The sequence below is a fragment of the Strongyloides ratti genome (genome assembly GCF_001040885.1).
Source record: "Strongyloides ratti genome assembly S_ratti_ED321, chromosome : 2".
Lineage (NCBI taxonomy): Eukaryota > Metazoa > Nematoda > Chromadorea > Rhabditida > Strongyloididae > Strongyloides > Strongyloides ratti.
The window spans coordinates 10,730,628-10,756,882 of NC_037308.1; the positions used below are offsets into that span (position 1 = coordinate 10,730,628).

General features: G+C 24.5%; 6 protein-coding genes across 6 annotated transcripts; 4 read left to right on the forward strand and 2 right to left on the reverse strand.

Moving 5' to 3' along the window:
* Positions 1-1,663: 1,663 nt before the first annotated feature.
* Positions 1,664-4,530, forward strand: SRAE_2000342500 (AP-2 complex subunit alpha-1; the record flags this gene model as incomplete). The annotated part of the gene is made up of 2 exons (XM_024654616.1): positions 1,664-1,796; positions 1,844-4,530. 2 exons carry the CDS (start codon positions 1,664-1,666, stop codon positions 4,528-4,530), a joined length of 2,820 nt encoding a protein of 939 aa, XP_024507970.1.
* Positions 4,531-6,817: 2,287 nt separating this feature from the next.
* SRAE_2000342600 (Acrosomal protein SP-10) lies at positions 6,818-8,597 on the forward strand (the record flags this gene model as incomplete). Its single annotated transcript, XM_024654617.1, has 7 exons — positions 6,818-7,361; positions 7,435-7,731; positions 7,805-7,906; positions 7,980-8,161; positions 8,200-8,291; positions 8,334-8,466; positions 8,505-8,597. 7 exons carry the CDS (start codon positions 6,818-6,820, stop codon positions 8,595-8,597), a joined length of 1,443 nt encoding a protein of 480 aa, XP_024507971.1.
* Positions 8,598-17,257: 8,660 nt separating this feature from the next.
* On the forward strand, positions 17,258-18,478 carry SRAE_2000342700 (Calponin repeat-containing protein; the record flags this gene model as incomplete). Its single annotated transcript, XM_024654619.1, has 2 exons — positions 17,258-18,077; positions 18,138-18,478. The coding sequence occupies 2 exons, from the start codon at positions 17,258-17,260 to the stop codon at positions 18,476-18,478; spliced, it is 1,161 nt and encodes a 386-aa protein (XP_024507972.1).
* A 775-nt stretch (positions 18,479-19,253) lies between these two features.
* On the forward strand, positions 19,254-19,550 carry SRAE_2000342800 (Hypothetical protein; the record flags this gene model as incomplete). Its single annotated transcript, XM_024654620.1, has 1 exon — positions 19,254-19,550. One exon carries the CDS (start codon positions 19,254-19,256, stop codon positions 19,548-19,550), a length of 297 nt encoding a protein of 98 aa, XP_024507973.1.
* Positions 19,551-19,682: 132 nt separating this feature from the next.
* Positions 19,683-20,654, reverse strand: SRAE_2000342900 (Serine/threonine-protein phosphatase PP1-beta catalytic subunit; the record flags this gene model as incomplete). The annotated part of the gene is made up of 1 exon (XM_024654621.1): positions 19,683-20,654. The coding sequence occupies one exon, from the start codon at positions 20,652-20,654 to the stop codon at positions 19,683-19,685; it is 972 nt and encodes a 323-aa protein (XP_024507974.1).
* A 392-nt stretch (positions 20,655-21,046) lies between these two features.
* On the reverse strand, positions 21,047-25,579 carry SRAE_2000343000 (Patched family-containing protein; the record flags this gene model as incomplete). The annotated part of the gene is made up of 4 exons (XM_024654622.1): positions 21,047-22,686; positions 22,732-23,521; positions 23,564-23,781; positions 25,510-25,579. 4 exons carry the CDS (start codon positions 25,577-25,579, stop codon positions 21,047-21,049), a joined length of 2,718 nt encoding a protein of 905 aa, XP_024507975.1.
* Between the last annotated feature and the right edge of the window lie 676 nt (positions 25,580-26,255).

Genomic DNA, 26,255 nt, shown 5'->3' on the forward strand with positions numbered 1-26,255 from the left:
TTTACTCATGCATTAACTTTTTCAATAAACTTATCTACGCAGTTATTTTAATCATCATTAAAAAAGATAATTTCCGACTTTCAAATAATATTTTCTTTTTTTTAATTAAAATACTTTTTAAAATAGTCTATACATTAAATTTTATTTAAAAATCATAAATTATTACATATATTTCATAAATAATAATAGCATATTTAGATGTACTTTAATCTATTTTTAAATATCTTGTGATATAATTCTAAACTCCTTATCAAAAACTTTTTTATTTAACACTTAGATAATTAAATATACTTGTTTATTTTTAAAAGAAACTGTTATATAAAAATAATTTAGTCAACTAATTTCTTTTTGTCATAATTTGGTTAGTCTTTTTTTAAATGATAACATTTTAAAACAATTTATAACTATAATTTAAGTTTACAAATTTTTTAATTAAAGCAAAAAAATTTTACTCAATATAATGAAATTTAAATTTATCGGTAAACATCATAATTATTTCTCATGTAAATTTTTTAATAATTACTATGTTTTATTTCTTATCCATATAAAGTTTTTTATATTTTTATAAAATTTTACATATTTTTAAACATAAATTTTAATTTTCTTATGTAAAATATTGTAGATGGATTTGCCATTTCTAAAAAAAACGATATTTTTTCATGTAATTTAAATTTTTTAGATAAATTTTAACTAAGAATAAAAATTTTTGATGTAATAAAATATAAAATATATCTGGTTGTTATTGTACTTTGTGATTGAAAAGTTTTTTTTTTCAAATATGAATAATATAATTTATGTTATCATTAAAAGTTTATGTTTAAGGGTAATTTTTTATATCCATTTAAAATTATTTGATTTTATAAATAGAATGATACATTTAAAGTTTCTATTTTTAGCTTATGTTAGTGATTTATATTTATAAAAAAAATATTATATTATATCTTTTAAGAAACCGATTAATTTTTTTATTATTTATAATATAACGAAAGTTGAAAAACTTTTATCATAAAGTTAAAAGATTGAAAAATGATTTAACATAGTTATACATTTAATTTTTTTTTATACTTTTTTTTTTTTAAAATTTAACATTACACTATTAGAAGTAATAATGTTTTAAAAATTATGATAAATATAAGATATAAATTCTTTTATTTTAATTTATCATTTAATTAATTGTCTATATAATTTTACAATTTAATGCACATATACAAAGTAAATCAACATACCATAGTTATAAAATACCATTTTTGATAAAATATCAAATTAGGTTTTTACTACTATGTCTTATTTATATAATCTATAGTCGGAAGTATGGTTTATTTTTACTATTATAATATAAATGCCGTAAGTAGCGACCCTAATTCTAGATGCGTTATCCCATTTATTTGTTTTCTTTATGTGGAATGGTGTTTCACAACAAAAAGTTATAATTGATAGTATTTATCATTGTATAAATTTTTATCTCAATTAATTATATTTATCATAATATATTTGTTATTTCTCGTAATTTTAATTACCAACTCTTGTAACGAATGTTTTGTTTTATGTTAATAAAATACTTGAAAAAAGTTGATCGAATACCTATTTTTTTTCCAATATCAAAATCTACAATTTTAATTTAATTTTAATTATTTTAGATTTATTAGAAATTAGACAAAAAAAGATGCCAGCCGTCAAGGGAGACGGAATGCGTGGTTTGGCAGTTTTTATTTCAGACATTAGAAATTGTAAATCAAAAGAAGCTGAATTAAAAAGAATTAATAAAGAACTTGCTAACATTAGATCAAAATTCAAGGGTAAATTTATTTTTTTATTGTTAAATTTTTTAATTATTTAATCTTAGGAGATAAAACGCTAGATGGATATCAAAAAAAGAAATATGTTTGTAAACTTCTTTTCATATTTCTTCTAGGTCACGACATCGATTTCGGATATATGGAAGCAGTCAATCTTCTTTCTTCAAATAAATATACTGAGAAGCAGATTGGTTATTTATTTATATCTGTAATGATAAATCTTCAATCAGATTTAATGAAATTAATAATACAAAGTATCAAAAATGATGTCGGTTCGAGAAATCCTGTTCATGTTAATTTAGCTCTTCAATGTATATCAAATGTAGGAGCTAGGGATATGGCTGAATCTTTTAGTGTTGATCTTGCAAAACTTTTAGTTTCAGGTGAAACTATAGATTTTGTCAAGCAATCTGCCGCTTTGTGTCTTCTCAAATTGTATAGAACTAATAGTGATGTTGTTCCACCAAATGAATATGCCTCTAGAATCGTTCATCTTCTTAATGATTCTCATTTAGGTGTTGTTACTTCGGCTTGCTCACTTATTGATGCCTTATCCCGTAAATATCCAGATGATTACAAAGGTTGCGTTTCTCTGGCTATTTCGAGATTATCTAGAATCATCACTTCGACTTACACTGATCTTCAAGATTATACTTATTATTTTGTTCCCGCTCCATGGTTATGTGTTAAACTATTGAGACTTCTTCAAAATTATCCCCCACCTGAAGATCCAACAAATAAAACAAAATTAACTGAATGCCTAGATGGGATTCTTAACAAAGCTCAAGATGCTCCAAAATCAAAGAAAGTTCAACATTCTAATGCAAAAAATGCCGTTCTTTTTGAAGCAATTTCACTTATTATACATCTTGACAATGAACCTCATTTACTTGTTCGAGCATGTAATCAACTAGGTACTTTCTTAGCACACCGTGAAACAAATCTACGTTATTTAGCTTTGGAATCAATGTGTCTCTTAGCAACTTCTGAATTTTCTCATGAAGCTGTAAAAAAACACCAATCTACAATAATTCAAGCATTGAAAACTGAAAGAGATGTTAGTGTCAGGCAAAGAGCTGTAGATCTTCTTTATGCTATGTGTGATAAATCTAACAATTGTGAAATTGTAGGTGAAATGTTGTCTTATTTAGAGAATGCTGATTACTCTATTAGAGAGGAAATGGTTCTTAAAATTGCTATACTTTCTGAAAAATATGCTTCTGATTACACTTGGTATGTTGATGTAATTCTTAAACTCATAACAATTGCTGGAGACTATGTTTCTGAAGATGTTTGGTATCGTGTGATACAAATTATTACTAATAGAGAAGATGTACAAGGGTACGCTGCAAAAACTTGTTTTGAAGCTTTACAAAGACCTGCTTGTCATGAGAATCTTGTTAAAGTCGGTGGATATATTCTTGGAGAATTTGGTAATCTTATTGCTGGAGATGCAAGATCTGAACCATTAATTCAATTTCAGTTGCTTCATTCTAAATATCATTATTGTAGTATTGCAACTAGAAGTTTATTACTAACATCATATATTAAATTTTGTAACCTGTTTCCTGAAATCAAATCTGAAGTTCAAAAAATTTTCCAGAGTGATCATAATTTACGAAATCCAGATGCTGAGTTACAACAAAGAGCTATTGAATATTTGAAATTGTCTCTTGTGGCAAGCAATGATGTTTTGGCAACTGTTCTTGAAGAAATGCCACCATATCCTGAAAAAGAATCAAACTTGTTGGGAAAATTAAAAAGATGTAAACCTCAACTTGAAGAGATGGAAGCTGGAAGTGGTGAAAGAAAATCACGTCCTTCTGCTATTATGAGTAGTACTTCATTTACTCCAACACCGGATCATATTGGAAATCAAAGTAGTGGTAATATTGTTGACATTAATCAGGATGGTCTTTCTGATACTGGAGTTAACATTAAAAATGAACTTATGAATGTTCTAGGAACCTCTTTTAATAGTGATCCACAATTGGAATCTGATAATAAAGAAGAGTGTGCCAAATTTGTTTTAAAAAATAATGGTGTTCTTTATGAAGATGCTATTATACAGGTTGGTGTGAAACTTGAGACAAAGTCTAATCTTGCTAGATTGGGAATGTTTTACGGAAATAAGACTGGACATGATTTTATAAATTTTGCATCTTCAATTACTACTTCAAAAGTTTTAGAAGATCAATTAATGGTTCAAGAAAAACCTGTAGATTCAACAATAGCTGCAGGAACTCAAGTTCAACAATTAATAAATTTTGTTTGTCTCAATGATTTTTCATTGCAACCAGTCATTAATATTAACTTTACCTATACACAAATAGATGGTAATGTAGAACAATTTTTCAAAAAACTTTCACTTCCAATATTTATTAACAAATTTAGTGAACCAACTGATATGAATTCCGAGCAATTCTTTGCTAGATGGAAACAATTAAATCAACCATCTCAGGAATCTCAAAAAATTTTTGTTGCTAAATGTCCAATGGATAAAGCAACAATTGAACAAAAATTGTCATTGTTTGGTTGCAAGATTTTAGTAAATGTTGATCCAAATCCTGATAATTTTGTTGCAGCTGGCATAATAGAAACTCAAAACTTTAAGGCTGGTACTTTAATAAGACTCGAGCCAAGCAAACAAACTAAAAGATACAGATTAACAGTTAGAAGTAGTCGACAAACTGTTGGAAAAATTATCTGTGATCTTCTAAGTGATCAATTCTAAATTTAGCTTTGATTATTTTAATATTTTACAGAGTATAATATAATTACAGTGTGGTTTACAAATGTTTCTCATTGAATCAAAATGATATATATAGCACAGATAAAAAAAATTTGGTACTATTCAGTTTTTATAGGACCTTTTTTTTTTTATTGTTTTCACAATTTCAATGTCAATTTTGTAATTATTTATTCAGATTTTGGCTAATTGTACTTACAATCGAATTTTTAAATAAATTTCTGTTTATTTTTAATTGTAAAATTATTTTCAAATTTATTAAAATTTTATATAATTAAATGATTTATATATTTTACACTTTAATTTACTGTAGATTTATAATTAGGAGAACAAAAAATGTAAAGTACAAAAAAGTATTACACAAAAAAAAAATTTTATAATGTTAATTGTTATAGGCCTAAAAATTTCTTCAAGCGTAAATGTTTACTTTAAAAAAAAATCAATACATAAATGAAAATAAATGTTATCTAAAATTTGTTAATTATAAATAGTTATAGTATGATGTTATTATCGTATACTTGATGATGAGAATAAATGTCATAATGACATATTATATAAAACATTATTAAATTATTTTCATTAATGTTATTATCTTTATAATAAATATTTTTTGTTGAAGCCGTGAATTTTGAATAAATTGATTTCATCTACATTGACAAATACTACAATGATTCTGATCTTTTATCTATTAGTCATGTCATACATGTCGTAAACTGTTTCAGTAATTATTGTTATAAATTACCCAACACAAGAATTTTTCTTTCATTTTTTTCATTACAATTGTAGATAATTATATTATCATGAATAAATTTATGAATACTTTTAAAAGACAATTTTCTTATCATTTATTGAGTCAAAACATAAAATATCATTATAGCAATTTTTTATCAAAGGATTATTTTAAGCGACCATAAAAAGTTAGTAATTTTGTTGAAGAACATCAGATTTGAAAATTCTTATTGTAATAATTTGATCACAAAGTTCATTCAATTTTCCATTATCCAATATATTAAAAAACTTTTTAAAATATTTGAGTACTTCGTTTATGTTACTTTCATGATCATCCAACTTGTAAATATAGCAATCACATTTATTATAGATAGTTGTTTTCATAAAACTGTGTAACAAGAGCTTTCATTGCATATTCATATTCCATTGAAAAAATATTTTTATCATAACGTTTTTCATGAACTTATTTTACAATTTCTATTTGATATTAATAATCTAAAATTTTTTTTTAAAAATTTAAATATTATACATGTGTAAATTTTTTTTTAAAGTTACAAAAATGATTTAATAAAATTTTTTATTAATAAAAGTTAAAAAACAACTATCAACTTTCTCATTCTAGTGTCACGTTTGGATTAGAAATTTTTTTTGAAAAATTGAATATTAAATATATGTACAAATTTTTTTAAAAAATACAATAATGATTTAATATAATAAATAAATAAAAAGTAAATAATTTTTTAATAAAAATTTTATTAAAAATTCTATTATCAACTTTTTTAATTTTATTTTAAAATTGGTTTTAAATTTTTAAATGCTAATCTTGGTTGTTTATGTAAAATTGTTTTTTTTATTTAAATTTAAATATAATAAAAAATTTTTTTTAATTCACTACGTCAGTGACACTAAAAGAGATCCCCTTTTTTTATTAAAAAATATTTCTTACGTAGTATTTTTAAAAATTAAAAAAATTTTTATGAATATTAATTATTAATTGATATTATTCATACCAAAACTGAATTGGACAAAGAATTTAATATTTATATATATATATATATATGTTTAATTTTTAATATTACAAAACAAGCCCACAGCTAATAGAAGATTATATATTATTTAATTAATAAAATTTGTAGTTTAGGTGATTTTTTATCTAATTCTTTACGTAGATCTCAAGTGAAAATGAACTTAGATCTTAAAAAAAGAGATTTTGAAAAGCATCGTAAAAAGTTCTTCATACTGGTGTAAACTGTATATTGGTTAATCATTACAAATTAGACAATAGTATATTTTTAACAATACCGTGAAATTTTCAAAGTTTATCACACATTCTATTTCTTTAATCATCTTGATACAAAATTCTAACAATTAGAAAAATCAAAATTACCATAATCTGTATTACAGAAATATTACTAATTAAATCATAATATTCTAATTTTAGTAAATTTGAATATTAATTATATTATAAATATAACCATTTTTTTTTAAAAAAATCAGTCTAGCTTTTCTACTGCTGGACAATTCAAAGTCATTTTGGATTACAATGCACAGGAGAACAAACCATAGGTGGACAAATCAATGGAGGAACAGCACTGGAGGACAAAGCAGTGGAAGACAAAGCAGTGAAAGACAAAGCAGTGGAAGACAAAGCAGTGGAAGACAAAGCAGTGGAGGACAAGGCAGTGGAGGACAAGGCAGTGGAGGACAAGGCAGTGGAGGACAAGGCAGTGGAGGACAAGGCAGTGGAGGACAAGGCAGTGGAGGACAAGGCAGTGGAGGACAAGGCAGTGGAGAACAAGGCAGTGGAGAACAAGGCAGTGGAGAACAAGGCAGTGGAGAACAAGGCAGTGGAGAACAAGGCAGTGGAGAACAAGGCAGTGGAGAACAAGGCAGTGGAGAACAAGGCAGTGGAGAACAAGGCAGTGGAGGACAGGGCAGTGGAGGACAGGGCAGTGGAGAACAAGGCAGTGGAGAACAAGGCAGTGGAGAACAAGGCAGTGGAGAACAAGGCAGTGGAGGACAAGGCAGTGGAGGACAGGGCAATGAAGGACAGGGCAATGAAGGACAAGACAGTGGAGGACAAGGCAGTGAAGGATCTGTACAGAAAGATCAGCAAAAAAATGTAAGTATATTATTATTATTATAAAAAACTTATTTCAGAAAGACAAATCACAGGAGGGCAAAGCAGTGGAGAACAAGGCAGTGGAGAACAAGGCAGTGGAGAACAAGGCAGTGGAGGACAAGGCAGTGGAGGACAGGGCAGAGGAGGACAGGGCAGTGGAGAACAAGGCAGTGGAGAACAAGGCAGTGGAGAACAAGGCAGTGGAGGACAAGGCAGTGGAGGACAAGGCAGTGGAGGACAAGGCAGTGGAGGACAAGGCAGTGGAGGACAAGGCAGTGGAGGACAAGGCAGTGGAGGACAAGGCAGTGGAGAACAAGGCAGTGGAGGACAAGGCAGTGAAGGATCTGTACAGAAAGATCAGCAAAAAAATGTAAGTATATTATTATTATTATAAAAAACTTATTTCAGAAAGACAAATCACAGGAGGGCAAAGCAGTGGAGAACAAGGCTGTGGAGAACAAGGCAGTGGAGAACAAGGCAGTGGAGAACAAGGCAGTGGAGGACAAGGCAGTAAAGGATCTGTACAGAAAGATCAGCAAAAAAATGTAAGTATATTATTATTATTATAAAAAACTTATTTCAGAAAGACAAATCACAGGAGTACAAGGCAGTGGAGTACAAGGCAGTGGAGTACAAGGCAGTGGAGAACAAGGCAGTGGAGAACAAGGCAGTGGAGAACAAGGCTGTGGAGAACAAGGCTGTGGAGAACAAGGCTGTGGAGGACAAGGCAGTGAAGGATCTGTACAGAAAGATCAGCAAAAAAATGTAAGTATATTATTATTATTATAAAAAACTTATTTCAGAAAGACAAATCACAGGAGTACAAGGCAGTGGAGAACAAGGCTGTGGAGAACAAGGCAGTGAAGGATCTGTACAGAAAGATCAGCAAAAAAATGTAAGTATATTATTATTATTATAAAAAACTTATTTCAGAAAGACAAATCACAGGAGGGCAAAGCAGTGGAGAACAAGGCTGTGGAGAACAAGGCTGTGGAGAACAAGGCTGTGGAGAACAAGGCAGTGGAGGACAAGGCAGTAAAGGATCTGTACAGAAAGATCAGCAAAAAAATGTAAGTATATTATTATTATTATAAAAAACTTATTTCAGAAAGACAAATCACAGGAGGGCAAAGCAGTGGAGTACAAGGCAGTGGAGGATCAACACAGGATATCAAGTAAGTTTTACAAAAATCTTCTTTAGTTTTAATATTATAATAAATGACTTAATCGTTAGAAACCTTTGACTCTATGACCTTTAGAATCTTTAACTATGAGAGTTTTTTCAATTCCAGAAGTACTACATGAATAAAAGTCTTCTTATTAGTTGTCTAATTTTTTTAAAAATATTTTTAACTTGAGGCGCCTATTTTACATTGAGGAAAAAAAACACATTCTGATACCATCCAATTATACCACACTATTTCTTTTTGTGTAGCTGTGACTTTTTAATATCCAAGTATTTCAGCATTTAAGACATTAGTAGGTATTAAAGCCATAAAACTATAACTTTGACACTAGTTTCTTCTTTTACTGAATCTGTTTATAGTATTTCGCTCAAAACGGTCATAAAATTTCACTATTTACGTCAACTTTTTTTTTAAGAAGTAACTTTAAGTTTCCTTAACCTCATCATGTGCACCTCCTGGAATGGCTTCTTTCCTGTGTGCTAACCTATTATGTTACATAACTTTATATTTGGATGCTGCATTTCTTAATACACAATAACATTAATCAAAATTTGTACATATTGTATAATTTTTGTAAATAAATGCAAAACTGTAGATAACTGTATTATAAAATTTTCAATACTTTTAAATTCACTGTAGAAATAGGATAAAAAATAACGAAAACAGATTAGTTAAGATATACTTTTTTATAAGAAGATTTTTTTGGATCACTAAGTAAATAGTATCTGTAGAAACATATTTTATTATGGGAATGATATTTAGAAGTGATCAAACATTAAATGTATGGTTTATAAATTTTTTTAAAAGGTAAGCATATTCTAAAGAATCTTTTCATTACCGTTAAACATTTTAGATGAAGTTGATTAGCTTTATCTTTACTTTCGTATGATATATTTTTGGTGGAGTATTAGAAGTTTGGTGACAATAAAATTTAAAAAAAATTTTTTGTTTTTGTATTTGTATTTTAATTTGTTTCGCAATAAAAATTTCAGCAAACAAATTCCTGTGTTTAACTTTTATTTTATTTTCGTATAGGTTTTATTTTCAAATAATTTTCTGATCTTTACTTATTATTGTTATATGGATAAATGATTTGGTACAATTAAATTACTAAATGTTGTCTTTCAAGAAAAGTTACAAATTAAGAATATTTTTAAATGCAAATAATATTTAAAAAATTTTCCATATCAAATTTTATTTATTTCTAAAGTTTTCATTTCGAATTATGAGTACATATTTAGAATTTTTTTTTATTATATTTCAAGTTTAAGATTTCTTACAAAAAAAAGTAAACTTAATAGATTTCTCGTAAAAAAAACTAATGTAAAATAGCTTTATGTATTTCAAAAATATTGTTCCTATCATGTAAGTTGTTCATTTCAAAAAATATTTCTTGCTTTTTCGTTTCTTTTAATTTATCATTTTTTAATTATTTTAAAACAAGCGCTTGCTTCGCACATGCTTGCCCGCAAAGCTAGACTTAGTGAGCTTTATATTTTTTATTTATATCAATGAAATAAATTAAACTTTTGTAAAAAAATTCAAAAACCATTTAAATGTTTTTAAACAAATTTTTTAAAAGGATATATAAAGCAATGTTACCATTTAAGCTTATTATTTTTTTTAAATAGAGGTAAAAATTTTATTTATTTAAAAAGAATGCGCCTTTTTTGATTTAACTTGTGGTTTCATTCACGATTTTGAAATGATGAAGTAAAGTGAATTAAAAAATATAACAATTTTAAAGAAAAGAATTTTTTAAAAATGATTATACAAATTATTCTTTTTTAAAATTATTTTTAATACACAGAAAATATTTTAAAATAAATAAATTTGTCTTGATATATATATATTTTAAAGAAAATAAAATGTGCGAATTTTTACATTGCATTGCGAATTTCATTTTTTTACTTTTACTAATTAGTAAGAAATTTAAATAACTTTTTTGGTCAAATATTACATGTGCCAGATTGATCTAAGAAGATCAAAAATGAACGTTTTTTCTCTCTGTGTATTTATCATGATTTTGAAGCAAGATATGAACAAAGGCGGAAAATTTTCTAAAATATTCATTGTTTCCGACTTTTCAGTATCTCAGCAAATAATGACCTTATGAAGATGGGACTAGTTTCATACGATTTCTTATCAAAAGTTATTCTAGATAAATAATTTTCATAGTTATAACATTATTATTTTCAGAGATATAAAAATTGGCTGAAAATTTTCTAGATTTCCGATTTTTCCTCTAAAAATATGACAAAAAAAAAACAACATTTTTTGGAAATTTAATATGTCACTATAGTCATTCGATAGCCCTTGAAACGGGATGAATTTTGAATATAATCAACAATATTCAAAAATTGAAACTTCAGGAGTTATAAGGATTCAAAGTTGAGAGGCGAAATTGTGGAATATTTTTTTTAAATCTCGATTTTTATGATAATATTGTAAATTTAAAAAATAAATACTTTTTTCTAGATCAATTTTTTACGGGAAATTCATTAAGCCTATTTACATCTTTATAGGACTTCTAAAAATGAAGTTATGATAAGAAATATGATAAAAAAAAAGTTTTAAGAATCGTGTAATAACTCACGTTTATGAAGTCACAAAATCATGAAACTTGTTGAGCTGTGCTTCTTTCGTAATTTAAGGTATACCCTACGTTGAAAAGATTTTTAAATTTTCAACCGTTCATGAAATACTATGCTTGGTACTTTTTCGCGCGTAATCCATTGTCATCATTTTTTTATATCTAGAAAGTAGTTAGAGATATAAAAAAATTTTAAAGGTAGACCCCATATGAAAAGGTATTTGAAGACGATTGCAGAAATCTGATTGCAATTATCTTAATTTTAAAACTAGATATGACCAAGGGCGGAAATTTTTCTAAAATATTCATTGTTCCCGACTTTTCATTATCTCAGCAAATAATTGTCCTATGAAGATGGGACCAGTTTCATTCGATTTCTATTCAAAAGTAGGTCTAGAATATTACTTTTTACAGCTATGACATTATTATTTTCAAAGATTCAGAAATTGGCTAAAAATATTCTAAATTTCCGACTTTACCTCTAAAACTGTGACCAAAAATAAACAACTTTTTTTTTAATTTGAATATGCCACTATAGTCATTCGATAGCCCTTGAAACGGGATGAATTTTGAATATAATCAACAATATTCAAAAATTGAAACTTCAAGAGTTATAAGGATTCAAAGATGAAGGGCGAAATTGTGGAATATTTCTATGTAAATTTCGACTTCTATTATACAATGACATATTTTACAAACAAATAGTTTATTCTAGATCAATTTTTTACGAGAAATTCATTAAGCCTATTCACATTTTTATAGGACTTCTACAGATGAAGATATGATAAGAAATATGTTTTAAAAAAAATTTTAAGAATCTAGCGATAACTCAGGTTAATGAAGTCGCAGAACCATGAAACTAGATGCGCTGTGCTTCTTTTACAATTTAAGGTATACTCTACGTTGAAAACATTTTAGAATTTTCAAGCTTTCTTGAAATACTGTGCCTGGTACTTTTTCGCGCGTAATCTATTGTCATCATTTTTTTATATCTCGAAAGTAGTTAAAGATATAAAAAAATTTTGAAAGTAGACCCCACTTGAAAACTTATTTAAAGTAAATTGCAGAAATCTGCTTGTATTTACCTTCATTCTGAAGCAAGATATGACCAAGGGCGGAAATTTTTCTAAAATATTCATTTTTCCCAACTTTTCAGTATCACAAGAAATACTTATCCTATACAGATGGGACTAGTTTCATTTGATTTCTATTTAAAAATAGGTCTAGAATATTAATTTACATAGCTATAACATTATTATTTTCAGAGATTTAGAAATTCGCTGAAAATATTCTAAATTTTAGACTTTACCTCTAAGAATTATAATAAAAAAAACAACTTTTCTTGGAAATAGAATATGCTACTATAGTTTTTCGATAGCTTTTGAAACGGGATGAATTTGGGATATAATTAACAGTGGCTTAATTTTAGAGTCACGTAAGTATTAGAATTTTTTTTTGAAAATTCGAATATTAAATATATGCATAATTTTGGTTATTTTTGTAAAAAAAATTTTTTCCATAAGTTTGAATAAAATAAAAAAATTTTTCTAAAACTTTTTTTAATTTAATACTTTGGTGACTTCAAAAGAAGCCCGTATTTTTTTTCTGGAAAATGTTATCAATGTAGTGGACCCTTGTTTCTCCAGAGATATATTTGAAGGACTTGACTAAAGAGGGATTAAAATAAACATTCATGTTGAAATCGACTTTTTACCACTCTCTATTTTTTATTAAATTTTTGCTCTTTTATATATTCGGGATATTTCATTTATATTTTTACTATTTCAAACTATTTTTTTAAATTTGCATTTAATATTTTATTCCAAAATTTGAATATATTGGGATGGCATAGATTAAAGTCTTCTTCTTCTAATTCATAGTTTTAATTTTTTAACTGAACATAATACATATTCACCCATAATAATTATCATGACAATAGAATCATCTTCGAAAATGATAAGCTCCTTGCTAACGAGTTCAATTTTATTTCTAATTATTTCATACTATCACTTCTATAATTCCTTTGAATCTCCATTAACATTCACTGCTTTATAAACTTTTTCTTCAATCCAGTAAATTCTTTGTGTACTTTTTTAAACGATTAAACGAAAGTAAAATGTTCATTCGGTGTTTTGTAAGTAGATTTTAATGTTACGTTGTACATCTAAACATGAAATAACTTCCAGAATGATCCAAATGATCTTGATTTACTCTATTACCATCCAGCTCATTTAGCTTAGTCATTTTTCTATTATAAAAACCATATCGAAAAATCCAAACTTGAATAGATATATTTAACAATTTGGCTTAAGCACTGTCCCGATTGTTAGAAAATTGGTACTCCACTGTAAATTTATAATTATCATTTTCTGATCCAAAATAAAATTTTTCCATTATCATATCATTATCTTCTTGCGTTGGACAAGCATGAGAAAACTATAACAGTATAACATCTTTTTATAGAAAAGAATGTTTGATAGTTCTTCGATTTTGGTATTTTCTTAATTCCAGAGACATTACTTCCAAATGGGATCTTGTTAAAGTAATAATTGACGTTATGAAATAATAACTTTCATGTTTGCTGTTATATATTCCTTCAGAAGTTATCCTTAACATTCCTATACATTTATCCAGAACCCTAGCATTTTATAAAAAAGAAGGTCCGACTTGGATAAAGACATGAACTTGATTTGAAGATACTTTGAGTGATTTGATCAAGAGCCAAAAAAAAGGTTCCATGAATATTGGAAGCGCCAGCAACCAAAGAGTTGTAGAATGATATAAACCCAGAAAGAGTGTAGTGATTTTTTGTTGAAAAACGTGAATTATAAATAACATTTTGATAGATAAAAATTTGAATATTTCTTTCAATTATTAAAAATTTTTAGCAAAATTAACCTTTCTTTTAAACAATATTCATATTTTACAAAATATGCAAAAAAACGTTTCGAAGTAAATAACTTTTTTTAAAGTAAACTAATATTACAATGATATTTTAACCAAATGATGTGTTTTTCCTTATCATAGAAAGTGTGATAACTTCTAGAAAAATTAGATTTGAAAAAGTACAGTTATTAATGAAGGCATTTATGTTATTTTTTTTATTATACATTCTTTGTTCTAACAATAACTAATTAAATAATGTGAAAAGTAACATTTTAATATCATAAAATGTGTAATCACTAAAAATGTTTCTTTTTTGGTGTAATCATATTTCATAATTTACATAAAATCTTAGTACTCTTATTTTTAAATTAAGTCTTTCTTAAACATTAATTTTTAAAATTTGTGATAAAGTATCAATTTTAAAGTCTGATGATATGAAAAGTTGTTAAAATTAAATTCAGTAGTAAATTAATGTTTATTTTGGATATTAAGATAAATGTAAAATTTATGTTACTTTGTGATAAAACATTAGTTATAAAAATTGTCATAATAAATTTAATGGATATGCAAAACAAATTAAATGTAACAATATTTTTCAGTTTCTCGAACTTTCTATACAAAAGATTTCTTAATATCCTTACAAATTTTTCAAAAATATCACTTCAAAGATAGAATATTTCTACAATTTTTTTGCATCTAATAGACATATTCCAATCAATTTCTACCGTAAACTTTCAGTCTTTTACGTTATTGTAGTATTAGAGAAAATGTTATTCTATATTTATTAGTGATAAAAATTGATAATACTTTTTAATATATTATTTTTATCTTTTACCTGTTCTTTATATTTACAATGATTAAATGTTTAAAAATTGTCTACATTTTAAATAACTTTTTGAGATAAAATGTTCTGGAAATTTCTATAATTAATATTTAAAAAATTATTAGTAATAAAAAAAAATTTGTTAATATGCAAAATTAAAAATAGATCTAAAATTTTTATAAATAAATGAGAATTAAAAAAAACTATTTAAGGTATTTGATATATCTAATCATTATCTTTAAAGAAATATAATTTTTTTAAAATTGTGATATTAAAATAGAGATTTAAAATTCATATTAGGGTATAATCTATAAATCACTTCTAAAAAGATTTTTATAAAAATAACAAATTTAAATCTTCTAAATTTAGAAACAAAAATAATCAAAAAAGTCATATTTGTGATATAAACTTTTTTTTTTAAATTGTAAATTATAGTCGTATAAATAATTCTAATCATATATTTTATGCTTCATATCATTAGTAACTTTTAGACAAAGTACAAAGATTAAAAATATATTAAAGATATATTATATTATTGTAATGATATTAAAACTTTTTTTAATCTGTGTATAAAGTCGTATTTTATCATACATTTTTTGATAAGATATATCTTATTATTTTAAAACGTCAAAAAATATAAGTGAAAAAATATTTAATCAATTAAATTATTTTTTTCAAAATTTTTCTATCAACAGAACATAATACCATTGGCATTCTGATGAAACATGGTTTTTTTTGGAAAAAAAAAATGTACAAGATTTTTAATGAAACAAATTTATCATGAAGAAAAGAAAAAATTCTTGGAACTGAAGTGGCACAAATATGAATAACACTAGATGGTAATGAATCTGTTCCAGAAAACATTCTTAGAAAGATCAAATTTATTGCCAACATAAGAGACAACAAATATGTTGTTTACATTTATCTAATAAACCAAAACTTTTTAAAAAAGTGTACAAAATGATTGACAAAGAAATAATTTTCTGGACCACCCTGTATATTAATATTTAAAAGATATATTATATCCACATAGTTAATCAATGAAAATTGTTTTCATCTTGATAAAGTAAGACAAAAATGTTGTCAATTTATGATTTATTTTAATTTAATTAAAAACACAACTTAACTATAACATTCAATTTAAAATACTTTTTGATAAGTTATTGTAATATACATTTTATTTTAAAGTATCATTCACAAATTTTAAAATAAAGGTGAAAAAAAATGTTTGTAAATTTATAGTTATTATTTTTTTTTAATTAAAGTTAACATGTTTTAGGATCAAAACGTAAACTTGTTGTATTTATCTTGTGCTTTTATTTTTATAATTATTTTAATATACTTAGATGATAAATGATTTGTTATAAATAAAAATATTGTCAAAATTATTTATCATTCAAAGACAATCACTAAAAAGATTCTTGACAAATACATATTTTTATTCAATTTTATAATTCATCAACGTGGTATACATTATTTTTATCTTTTCTAAATAAAATATATTTTAAGAAACCTCATATTTTTAAACTATTATAACAACTATGTATTACAATTCATTCATATCATTTTCGTTGGATCAGTAAAATAAAACTACTAGTCTCATTCTTATTTTCTTTTTTGTTAACAAATATTTTAAACTTTTTCTTCCAATAATATCTCAATAAAATTAGAAAAAGTGAATAGTAGAGAGAAAATGAGTGTAGGCGGTATAGAAAAATAAACTTATATTTTTGATTTAGCTTCATATATCTCAATATACACATAAAATTATATATCGTTCTTTTATAAAATATAACTTCTCAATGGCATTTTTAATTTTTACCTAAATCTACTAAACATTTTTACAACATCACTACTTACATTTATAAGAGACATCTTGTTAATCGAAAAATGAGAAACCTCCTCTGATAATATTATATATATATATATATAAATCACATCTAAAACATTCTCTATGTTACGCCATCTTTTTATCTTTTTTAATAACAGAAAGCCTTCTTGAAGATCATATGGCAACAATATATAATATAATATACATACACCAACCTCCTAACTTTTATCACAATATATTATGATAAATTCAATAGTTGATAGCTTTTTCTTTTCTTTTTCGTAATAACATTTTTCTTATCATATATATCTTCACCACACACACAATTAAATATATTTTTCTTTTAATATTATATCATATATATTTTAATTTAAGTTATCATTGGATAAAATTAAATATCATCACGTTCCATTTTACAATTATTTTAAATATTTCTTTGTAATATTGGATTTATTTAATATTTTTTTATTAATATTTGAATTATTTTTACAATATTTTATATATATATATTTTTTTTTGTAGACTAGAAACAATTTCCATTATGTCTGACGTTGAGGATGAACAAATTAATGACGAGGTTGAAGATCAACAAGTTGATGAAAATGATGAACCAGTCCAATCAAATCTTGATCCTAGTGTTTTATCACCATCATTAAAATCTCCAACACCAGGAAAACAACATGGTTTACCAAGTTTACCAAAAACTCTTCTTAAAAAAAAAGAACTTTATTCTCAAGGAAAACCATCTAAATTTGATAAAGCTAAGCTTATGAAATCTGAAGGTATTGTTCCAATTCAATCTGGTTCAAATAAATATGCCTCACAAAAAGGTATGACTGGTTTTGGAGCTCCACGTGATGTACTTTATAAAGATAAACATCAAAATCTTAAAGAAATTACTGATGAAAAAAAAATTGAAAATCTTCGTGGTTCAACATGGCTTCAATCTGGTACAAATAAATTTGCTTCACAAAAAGGAATGACTGGAATGGGAACACCTCGTGATGTTAATTACAAAAGTAAAGGAACTGGTGGTGCATCTGAAGTTCCAGAAGAAAAAGCTCGTCTTTCTGATGGTATTGTTCCACTTCAAATGGGTACCAATAAATTAGCATCTCAAAAAGGTATGACTGGACTTGGTATGCCAAGAATTGTTGATGTCAGAAAAACAGATGAACAAGATCGTGAATCACAAGGATTCATTCATCTTCAAATGGGAACAAATAGATTTGCTACTCAAGCTGGTATGACTGGTTTTGGTATGCCAAGACATAATATTACAAAATATACTGATGAAGTTAGAGGAGAAATGCCAAATGATGAATCTGCAATATCAAGACAGACTACAGGATGGAAAGAAGGTAATATATTAATTATTTTTTTTTATTTATACATAATTTTAATTATTTATTAATTTTTAGGAGCTAATCAAGGTGGTATGACTGGATTTGGTGCTTTCAGAAATAATACAATTATTACACTTCAAGGTCAAGATCAAAGATCCCAAGGAATGATTCCATATCAAATGGGTGTAAACTTTCTTGAATCACAAGCTGGAAAGACAGGGTTTGGTATGCCACGTAGAACATATACTCCATATGTTGATGATACCCATGAAGATTTACCAGCTGAGTTAACTCGTGATCCAGAAGTTCCATTTTGGTCAGGTCAAAAAGAATCAGATTTTGCTTCACAATGTGGTATGGGAGCTTTTGGAACACCACGTGATGTCAGAGGAGAATATGTCAGAAGACTTTGGTAAATATTTTTTTTCAAATTATATTATCCTTAACGATTTCATTTTATTGTATCTTAATTTTTTTTACTTTACTACCATTTCATATTGCATTATCAAATCTTTTTTCTTAAAAAAGGAAATATTTTATCAATATATTTTTTTTAGTTATACATAGAAAATATTAATATTTTCTATCAATTATTTTTATATTTATAAGCAAAAAATATAGTTTAATCTAGTAAATATATCAATAATTATAATATGAAATATTAAAAAAAAAAGTATAAAATTAAATTGAAATATATTTGAATAATTATATTAATTAATTTACATTCAAATTATATTAATAATATATAGAAGATAATTAATGAAATAATCAATGAATGTAGTTGTATAATTTTTTTTTATTTTATTTTTAATAATGTCATTTTATTTAGAATATATTTTTATTTCTATTAAATGTATTCTTTTTATTAGTAATTTACTTTATCTAATTGTTTATTGTGGTAAAACATCTATTGAAAATAAAAGGTGTAAAACAAAAGAAAATAATGTATCAAATAAAAATTGTTGTATTCCTTCTGAATTTGAAAAAGTTAATGTTAAAACAATAGATAGACAAAAATCTTGTAAAGATATTAGTAATAAAAATTTATCAAGAAGACAAAATTATACAATTAGTACTTCTAGTAAAAGTAAAAATCAAATATCTTCTTCATTTAGATCAAAAAAAAATTTATCAAGAAAAACTATATCAAAAAAAGAAGTTATAAAACCTTATAAATCAGTTAAAAAATTTATGGCAAGTAAAAAATCTATTAAAAATGTAGGACGATCTATAGAAAAATCAAAGAAAACCATTTCAGAAGAAAATATAAAACCAATAAAATTTCCTAAAATTTTAGTTCCAGTTGAGGAAAGGATACGTTTACCTAATCTTTCTTTAGAACAAATTAAAAATATTGAAAAATTTAATGTTCCAAAAGCTGATTCTTATTTCAGAACAGAATATCTTACTAAAGAACCTCGTCTTGTTCAAGCTTTGGATAATATACAAGCTTACTTAAGTCAACGTAAAAAATTATTGACATATTAATAAGTATAATAATATTATAAAATTTATTAAGATAAATATATTTTTACATTAAAATTTGTAGGTACAAAATTATGAGCAGTTAAAATTTTATAAAAAAACATTTTAAATAAAAAAAAACGTTTTTTCTTATTATTATTTTTTAATTATTTGACTGGAAATATTTTTTTTATAAATGAAAGGTTTTAAAATAGTAAAAGAGCATGCTAATTCACTAGTAACTGTCATGTATGCTCCACTATTTGCGTATTGACCACAATAATGTGGTGCAGAGAAGATTGTTACCATTTTACGATCAGCAAAAAATTCATAACCATCTTGAACTACTTGATGTCCACGGCAAATTAAATCTACTTTAAGATCTTCACATATCTTATTTACAACATCAGCTCCAAAAAAATAAGAAACACCTCGTATGCTGGAAGAGAAACCTTTAGTAAGTGGATCTGGATCAGACCAAAGTAAGTCACAAACAAAACTATTATTATATGGACAAACAGGTCTTTTAATTTTCATTAGACATTCTCTATTTTTTAAATCTGGTGATAATCCTCCATGCATACAAAGAATCTTATCACCAACAATTGCAGAAATAGGCATACGTTCAAACATTGATCCAAAAGCTTCAAACAACTCCATACATTGATATTTTCTTGATATTTCATCATAAAATCCATAATGACGATTAACTTTATAACATTCATGATTTCCACGAAGAAGAAAAAAATTATTTGGAAAAAGAATCTTATAACACATTAAAAAAATTATAGTTTCCAAACTTTGTTTTCCTCTATCAACATAATCACCAAGAAAAAGATAATTTGTTTTATTTGGAAAACCACCTTGATGAAATAGTCTTAATAAATCATGAAATTGACCATGTACATCACCACATATAGTTACTGGAGCCTGAATTTCTAGACAAACTGGTTGTTTCATAAATATTTGTTTTGTCCTATCTACTAATTCTCTGATTTCATCTAAACTAACAATCTCCTCAAGAATCTGACCCTCTTTAGCAACTGACAAAACACGTGTTATTATTTTTTCAACAGAAAATGATAAATTTGATTCTATATTCGTTGTTGTAGTAGAATTCACAACCATTTTTATAATCAATATAACTTTTTTTAATTCTATTTTTATTTTTCTTTAAATACATTTTATTATATTAAAAATTTACAAAACATTCAAATTTATATTTAAAAAATAAAAAAAATAATGTTTATGTATGATTTTATTAAAGAATTTTAATAAATATCAATTTTAATTTTAAAAAAAAAATTACAACAATGATTAGTAAATCATATACTCAATAATTAATAAAGTCTGTAATTCTAATATATTTATATGGCATTATAAAAATAAAATTACCTAAAACATTTATTTTTTTTATTACTTTTTTAATTTTTTTTTTGTCTTTCATTAAAAATTTAAATCACCTCGTATATTTAAATATGTTCTTCTTCCTGTCAATCTATTTACCCAATTTCTTTAATTTATTCCATAGTAATGGATTTTGGAAAGAAACCAAATAAACTTGGAAGAATGAAAATACCTTGAAAAAGTATAATTAAAATAGTACATTCCACAATAACTGAAGCTTCATAAAAAAGAGAAACTTTTGAAAATATTAATGGTAATAAACTACAACCCATAGAAATTGTAGAAATTAATATTACATACATAACATTTGTTATTGTAAAATTGATTCTTTTTCTTCTTCCATGAACATCATTAAGGTGATAAAATTCATAAAGAATTATTGACAATGAAATTGATAACATAAGAAGACCCAAAAATACTGATACGATACTAAATGGTGTCAAATGTTCAATAAATAGAAATACCAATATATATAAATATTCACATGATGATATTATTATGTATAATCCTATCAAAGCTAATCCTAATTTTGGTGTTATAAATGTTTGTCCTATTATTAATGATACAACAAGGCATACATTGATATAGATACTTGTTTGAAGTGATTGATCTACAATATCAATATTTAATGCATCAGTGTCATAAGGAACAACATCATATTTTTCACGATATTTTGAAACTTTATTTCTTATTTTTTGCATAAGAGTATGTTTTTCTTTTATTGATGTTACATTATTATGAGTTGCCATAAAAAGCATCTTAGTAATTACTGGTGTTTCTTTATTTGTTATTGGATCAATTAAAAATTCAAATCGTGTTCCTGTTTGCCAATCTTTATATGGAAATGTTGTAATAAATTTTTTAAAACCTGACATATTTAAACTTTTTGTTTCAATCCAATTTTGTTTTGTTACTCTCATATAATCAAATAACCACATTTGATTTGCATTTCTTCCAGCATTTTCTTTTACTAATTCTAAATCATCTATCATTTCTTTAAATGGAACAAATTCAGATTCATCACTAAAATTTTTTGGTGGTTTTTGAATAATATAAACTGTAGCAAGTGAATCTGGCCATACTCTATGTTCAACTATATTAAAACCATCAACTGTCAATGAGTCAGGCAATACTAGTTGCCTAAAATTTAAAGAAATAAAATTGGAATCTGGTGAGAAGACTAATGGAAGATAGAAGTATGGAATAATAATTGATAATACAATCATTATACTTATTGATATTATTGCAGCAACTTTAGTTGTCATAAAATCAGAATATGGTTGTATTATTTTTTTTCTTATTTGCCTACTTCTTAAAACATTTTTTGGTAAATTTAATTCTTCATCATGATTATATGAATTTGTATAAGAATAATGATTAATATTATTATTTTTTATATTTTTATTGTTTCCAATTGAAGCCATCCTATATCCTAATTCAATCATTTCTGTCTTTTTACCTTTTTTGAAAAATTTTAATAATGGTGTTAGGAGGAATAGTATGGTAAAATTAATTGAAAGAGATAAAAGTAACATAAAATATAAAAATTCACTATATGCTGAAGGAACAAGTAATGCTCCAATACAAAGTCCTGTTACATCACAAAACATAGAAGTAAAAAATATTTTTGTGAATCTTCCAAACATTACTGTTATTCTTAACTGAAAATCAGAGACAACTGTTTGTGTATATACTGTTGGAATTGAATTATAATACATCCAATATTGAAGAAGAAGTAATGATTTTAAAGTTGCTAATAAAATAAATATTAAAAAAAAATATATAATTAATAACTTACCTAAAAAATATGCCACTGTAATCCATGGAGAACTAATAAATAAAAAATTAATTTCAGATGAAATTAATACTTGAATTCTTAAAGCAATTATAGAACTAAATATAGGAATTAATAAAATTATAATTCCAAATAAATAATTTGTTTTTTTGCCAAAATCAAATTTCCATGATATAAAAAAATGAAACATCATTAAAAAGACAACAATATACAAACAAATTCCAGTAAGATAAAATTTGCTAACATGTAATAATCCTTCTTTAACATCCATTCCAACTCTAGCAGTACCAATACATACTAAATTAAATTTTCTTTCTGGATTTTTATTAAATTCTTCAACAACTTTTAAAACATTTTCCTCTAAAATATTAAGAAGTTTTCTTTTTTCAATTGATGTTACCATTGTTGTAAAGTATAGAGCTGATATATTTGCACCAATCATCTCATCTTTTGAATCATATGTTCTTTCAAAAAAATGTTTTCCAATATTTACATCAAATCCTAACATTTTTGATGTTGGATAATAAATTGGATCAGGTTCAGAAAATAATGCTAGAAGACCTCTTGTTGCGTAACCATCCATAAAACCAAAAACAACATCATTGAAAGTACAAAATGGATCACAAATATCAAGATATGTTACATTTTTTACAATATCACTATCATTTAATGTAGATAAAGGCGTCCTTAAAATTTTTAAATATTGTGATTTAAAAGTATTAAAAGTTTCTACATCAAGCATATTATTTCCTGGTAAGGCATGAGCAAAAAATCCCATATACCATGGTTCTCCCTTAAAATATATAAGTAAAATAAATAATTATATAAAACTTACATTTCCACCAAAAAAATTAATATTTGAAAGAACTTCTCTTCTTGCTTCAGCATCAAATTTAGTAAAACCTAAATCAGGTTGTTTAGGTTCTTTTGGTGGATCACTAATTATTGTTAAAGATGTAAGAAAAACAATCAACCATAATATCATATATTTATATGGATGTCCTCCAATTTGACTACCAACAAAAGAAATATTTTCAAAATTTTCACTCATTCCTAGAAACAACTAAAATAAATAAATTTAGATAAACTTTTATAATATTAAATATAAAATTAAAAAAATATATATATATTTAAATGAATATTTTGAAAATATTTTTGTTCATTTAAATTTAAAAAAATTACAATTATTTTTTTTTTATTTATTAATAAAGAGATTATTTTCAATATAATAATTTTTAGATATTTATTATTATTTTTGTTATTAATTTTTCAACCCAATAAAAATTAATAAAATAAAAAATTTATTATTTTTAAAAAGATTTTTTTTTTACTACAATTAAAACGAAATAGTTGGAACCAAAAAGAATCATTCATCAATAGATAAAAAGAATCAGCATTTTATTATATATATTTATGATAAAAGAAAAGTATAGAAGAAAAATTTTATCAGTATATATAGTTTATTACAGAAATATATTCAAGGAACACAGTAATGTTATCATTTGTACAAATATATATTTTAGACCCCAGATTGGTATTATGATAATGTTATCATATTTTAGTTAAGTTTTAGCATTCAAGCTAAATGTACTATACCACCACGATATCAATCAGTTCTTCACTACAAAAATAATACCATATATTGTAGTTCAATTTATGAAATTAATATGTTATTTTTATATATAATAAGAATATAGATAAAGAATTAAAAATAAAATGTACTTTTAATTCTACATTTATTTTTATCTATCCATCGTTAAATACATATATATATATATATAAGAAAACATTTTTTAGTATTTGTAGTTCTACATTATCTTACAGGTGTTTTTATTTTTAATATGAATCAAAAATTACAAATAAATATCTATTTTAATCTTAACAATTCTCCAATATCAAAAATACATTTTTATTTGATAAATTCTATTTATTTAATAAAGTCTATTTATTGATAAAAGGAAAAAAAAATTAATCAACTTGTGAAAATTTTAATTTTTACAAAATTATAAATGTAATTTAAAGAAAATCAATCATTTCACTATAAGCTAATATATTTTAAAAAATTGATTATTATTAAAATATATTAAAAAAAAAAAAAAGATACAAATAATAAATTTCTTTGACATGAAACAATTAATAAAATCTTTTCAATTTGTTTAAATTGATATTTCCCAATAAAACCTTAAAAATATTTTATATATTTTGATAACAAAAGAGAACATTATAAACAAAAATGTCAATATTTTAAAAAAGAATGTTTCATATTTTTAAGGGGTATTGTAATTAGAAGATTAGATGTATTAGATGTTAAATAAAAATAAAACACATTTATATGGGGACCTTTTTGTAAATTGCGTCAGTAATGTATCTTGAAAATCTCACAAAAAAAGGTATATAGTTTTTTTTTTGTTATTTCAATTCTCTATTAAAATAAATATACTAAGGATTTTTTTTTGTCTATAAATTTATTATCAACATCCTATCGTTTTTATATATAAATTTGATATGATGATTATACATCATCAATATTTTATATCAAAATAAAACTAATTTTTTTTTTATTAAGAAAGTTTTTTTTTTCTAAAATATACGCTTATATGTAAATTTTTGTCAAAGTATGTATTTCTTATCATTATCTTGTTTATTATCTTTTTATATTACCTATCAATTATATTTGCGTACTTTGTATTATTATAATTAACAAATGTTTTATATTTTAATATAAAAATCATGCCATTTATTATTTATAAAAATATTATCAATAAATAAATAATATCTTACCTTTTTTTTTCTTATTTTTTTTCCAGAATTTAAATCTTTTATCAAAGTATTTTTCTTTCCACCTTCCCATGATGGAAATTTAAAAGAATTATGTTGACTTAAATAAAGTTCTAATTTGTGATCCAGAGTGATTGAGTTTCAAGAAAAAAAAAACAATAAATAATTTTAGTAATAAAATAAATATACGATAATTTTTCTTCCAAATTAATATCGTTATATTTTATTTAAATAATATTGCAATTAATATTTTTTTTAATAACCTTATAGCTAAAAAAAAACGATTAATAAAATAAATGAAATTATTTTTTTACCACCTGCAAAAAGTAATCGGAAAAAAATATATTTTAAAAAAAAATTTGATTAAAATAAATAAATATTTGTGATGTTTACTACGTCATTACTAATTGTAACTATATCTTCATCAAATAATATTTATAAAACTAAACTGTTAATAGAAAAAATATGACTTGATTAGAGTAATGAAAACAATTGAAAAACAAAAAGTTTCAGTGGTATGTTTAATGTTATTATTTATAGTAGAAGTGTACTTTTTTGAAGCACATGTTTTATCCCTATAGGTCATTAGAACATAGAAAAATAAGAAATAGATGTAATAAATTTTGGTAAAAAAAGAGGGGGGGGGGGTAAAAACAAAACTAACAGATGATTTTAAAGTTTAATTTTTATTAAAAGTACCATTTTTTTTAAAAAAAAATTAAGAAATGATAGTAGTATAGAAGTTAAAA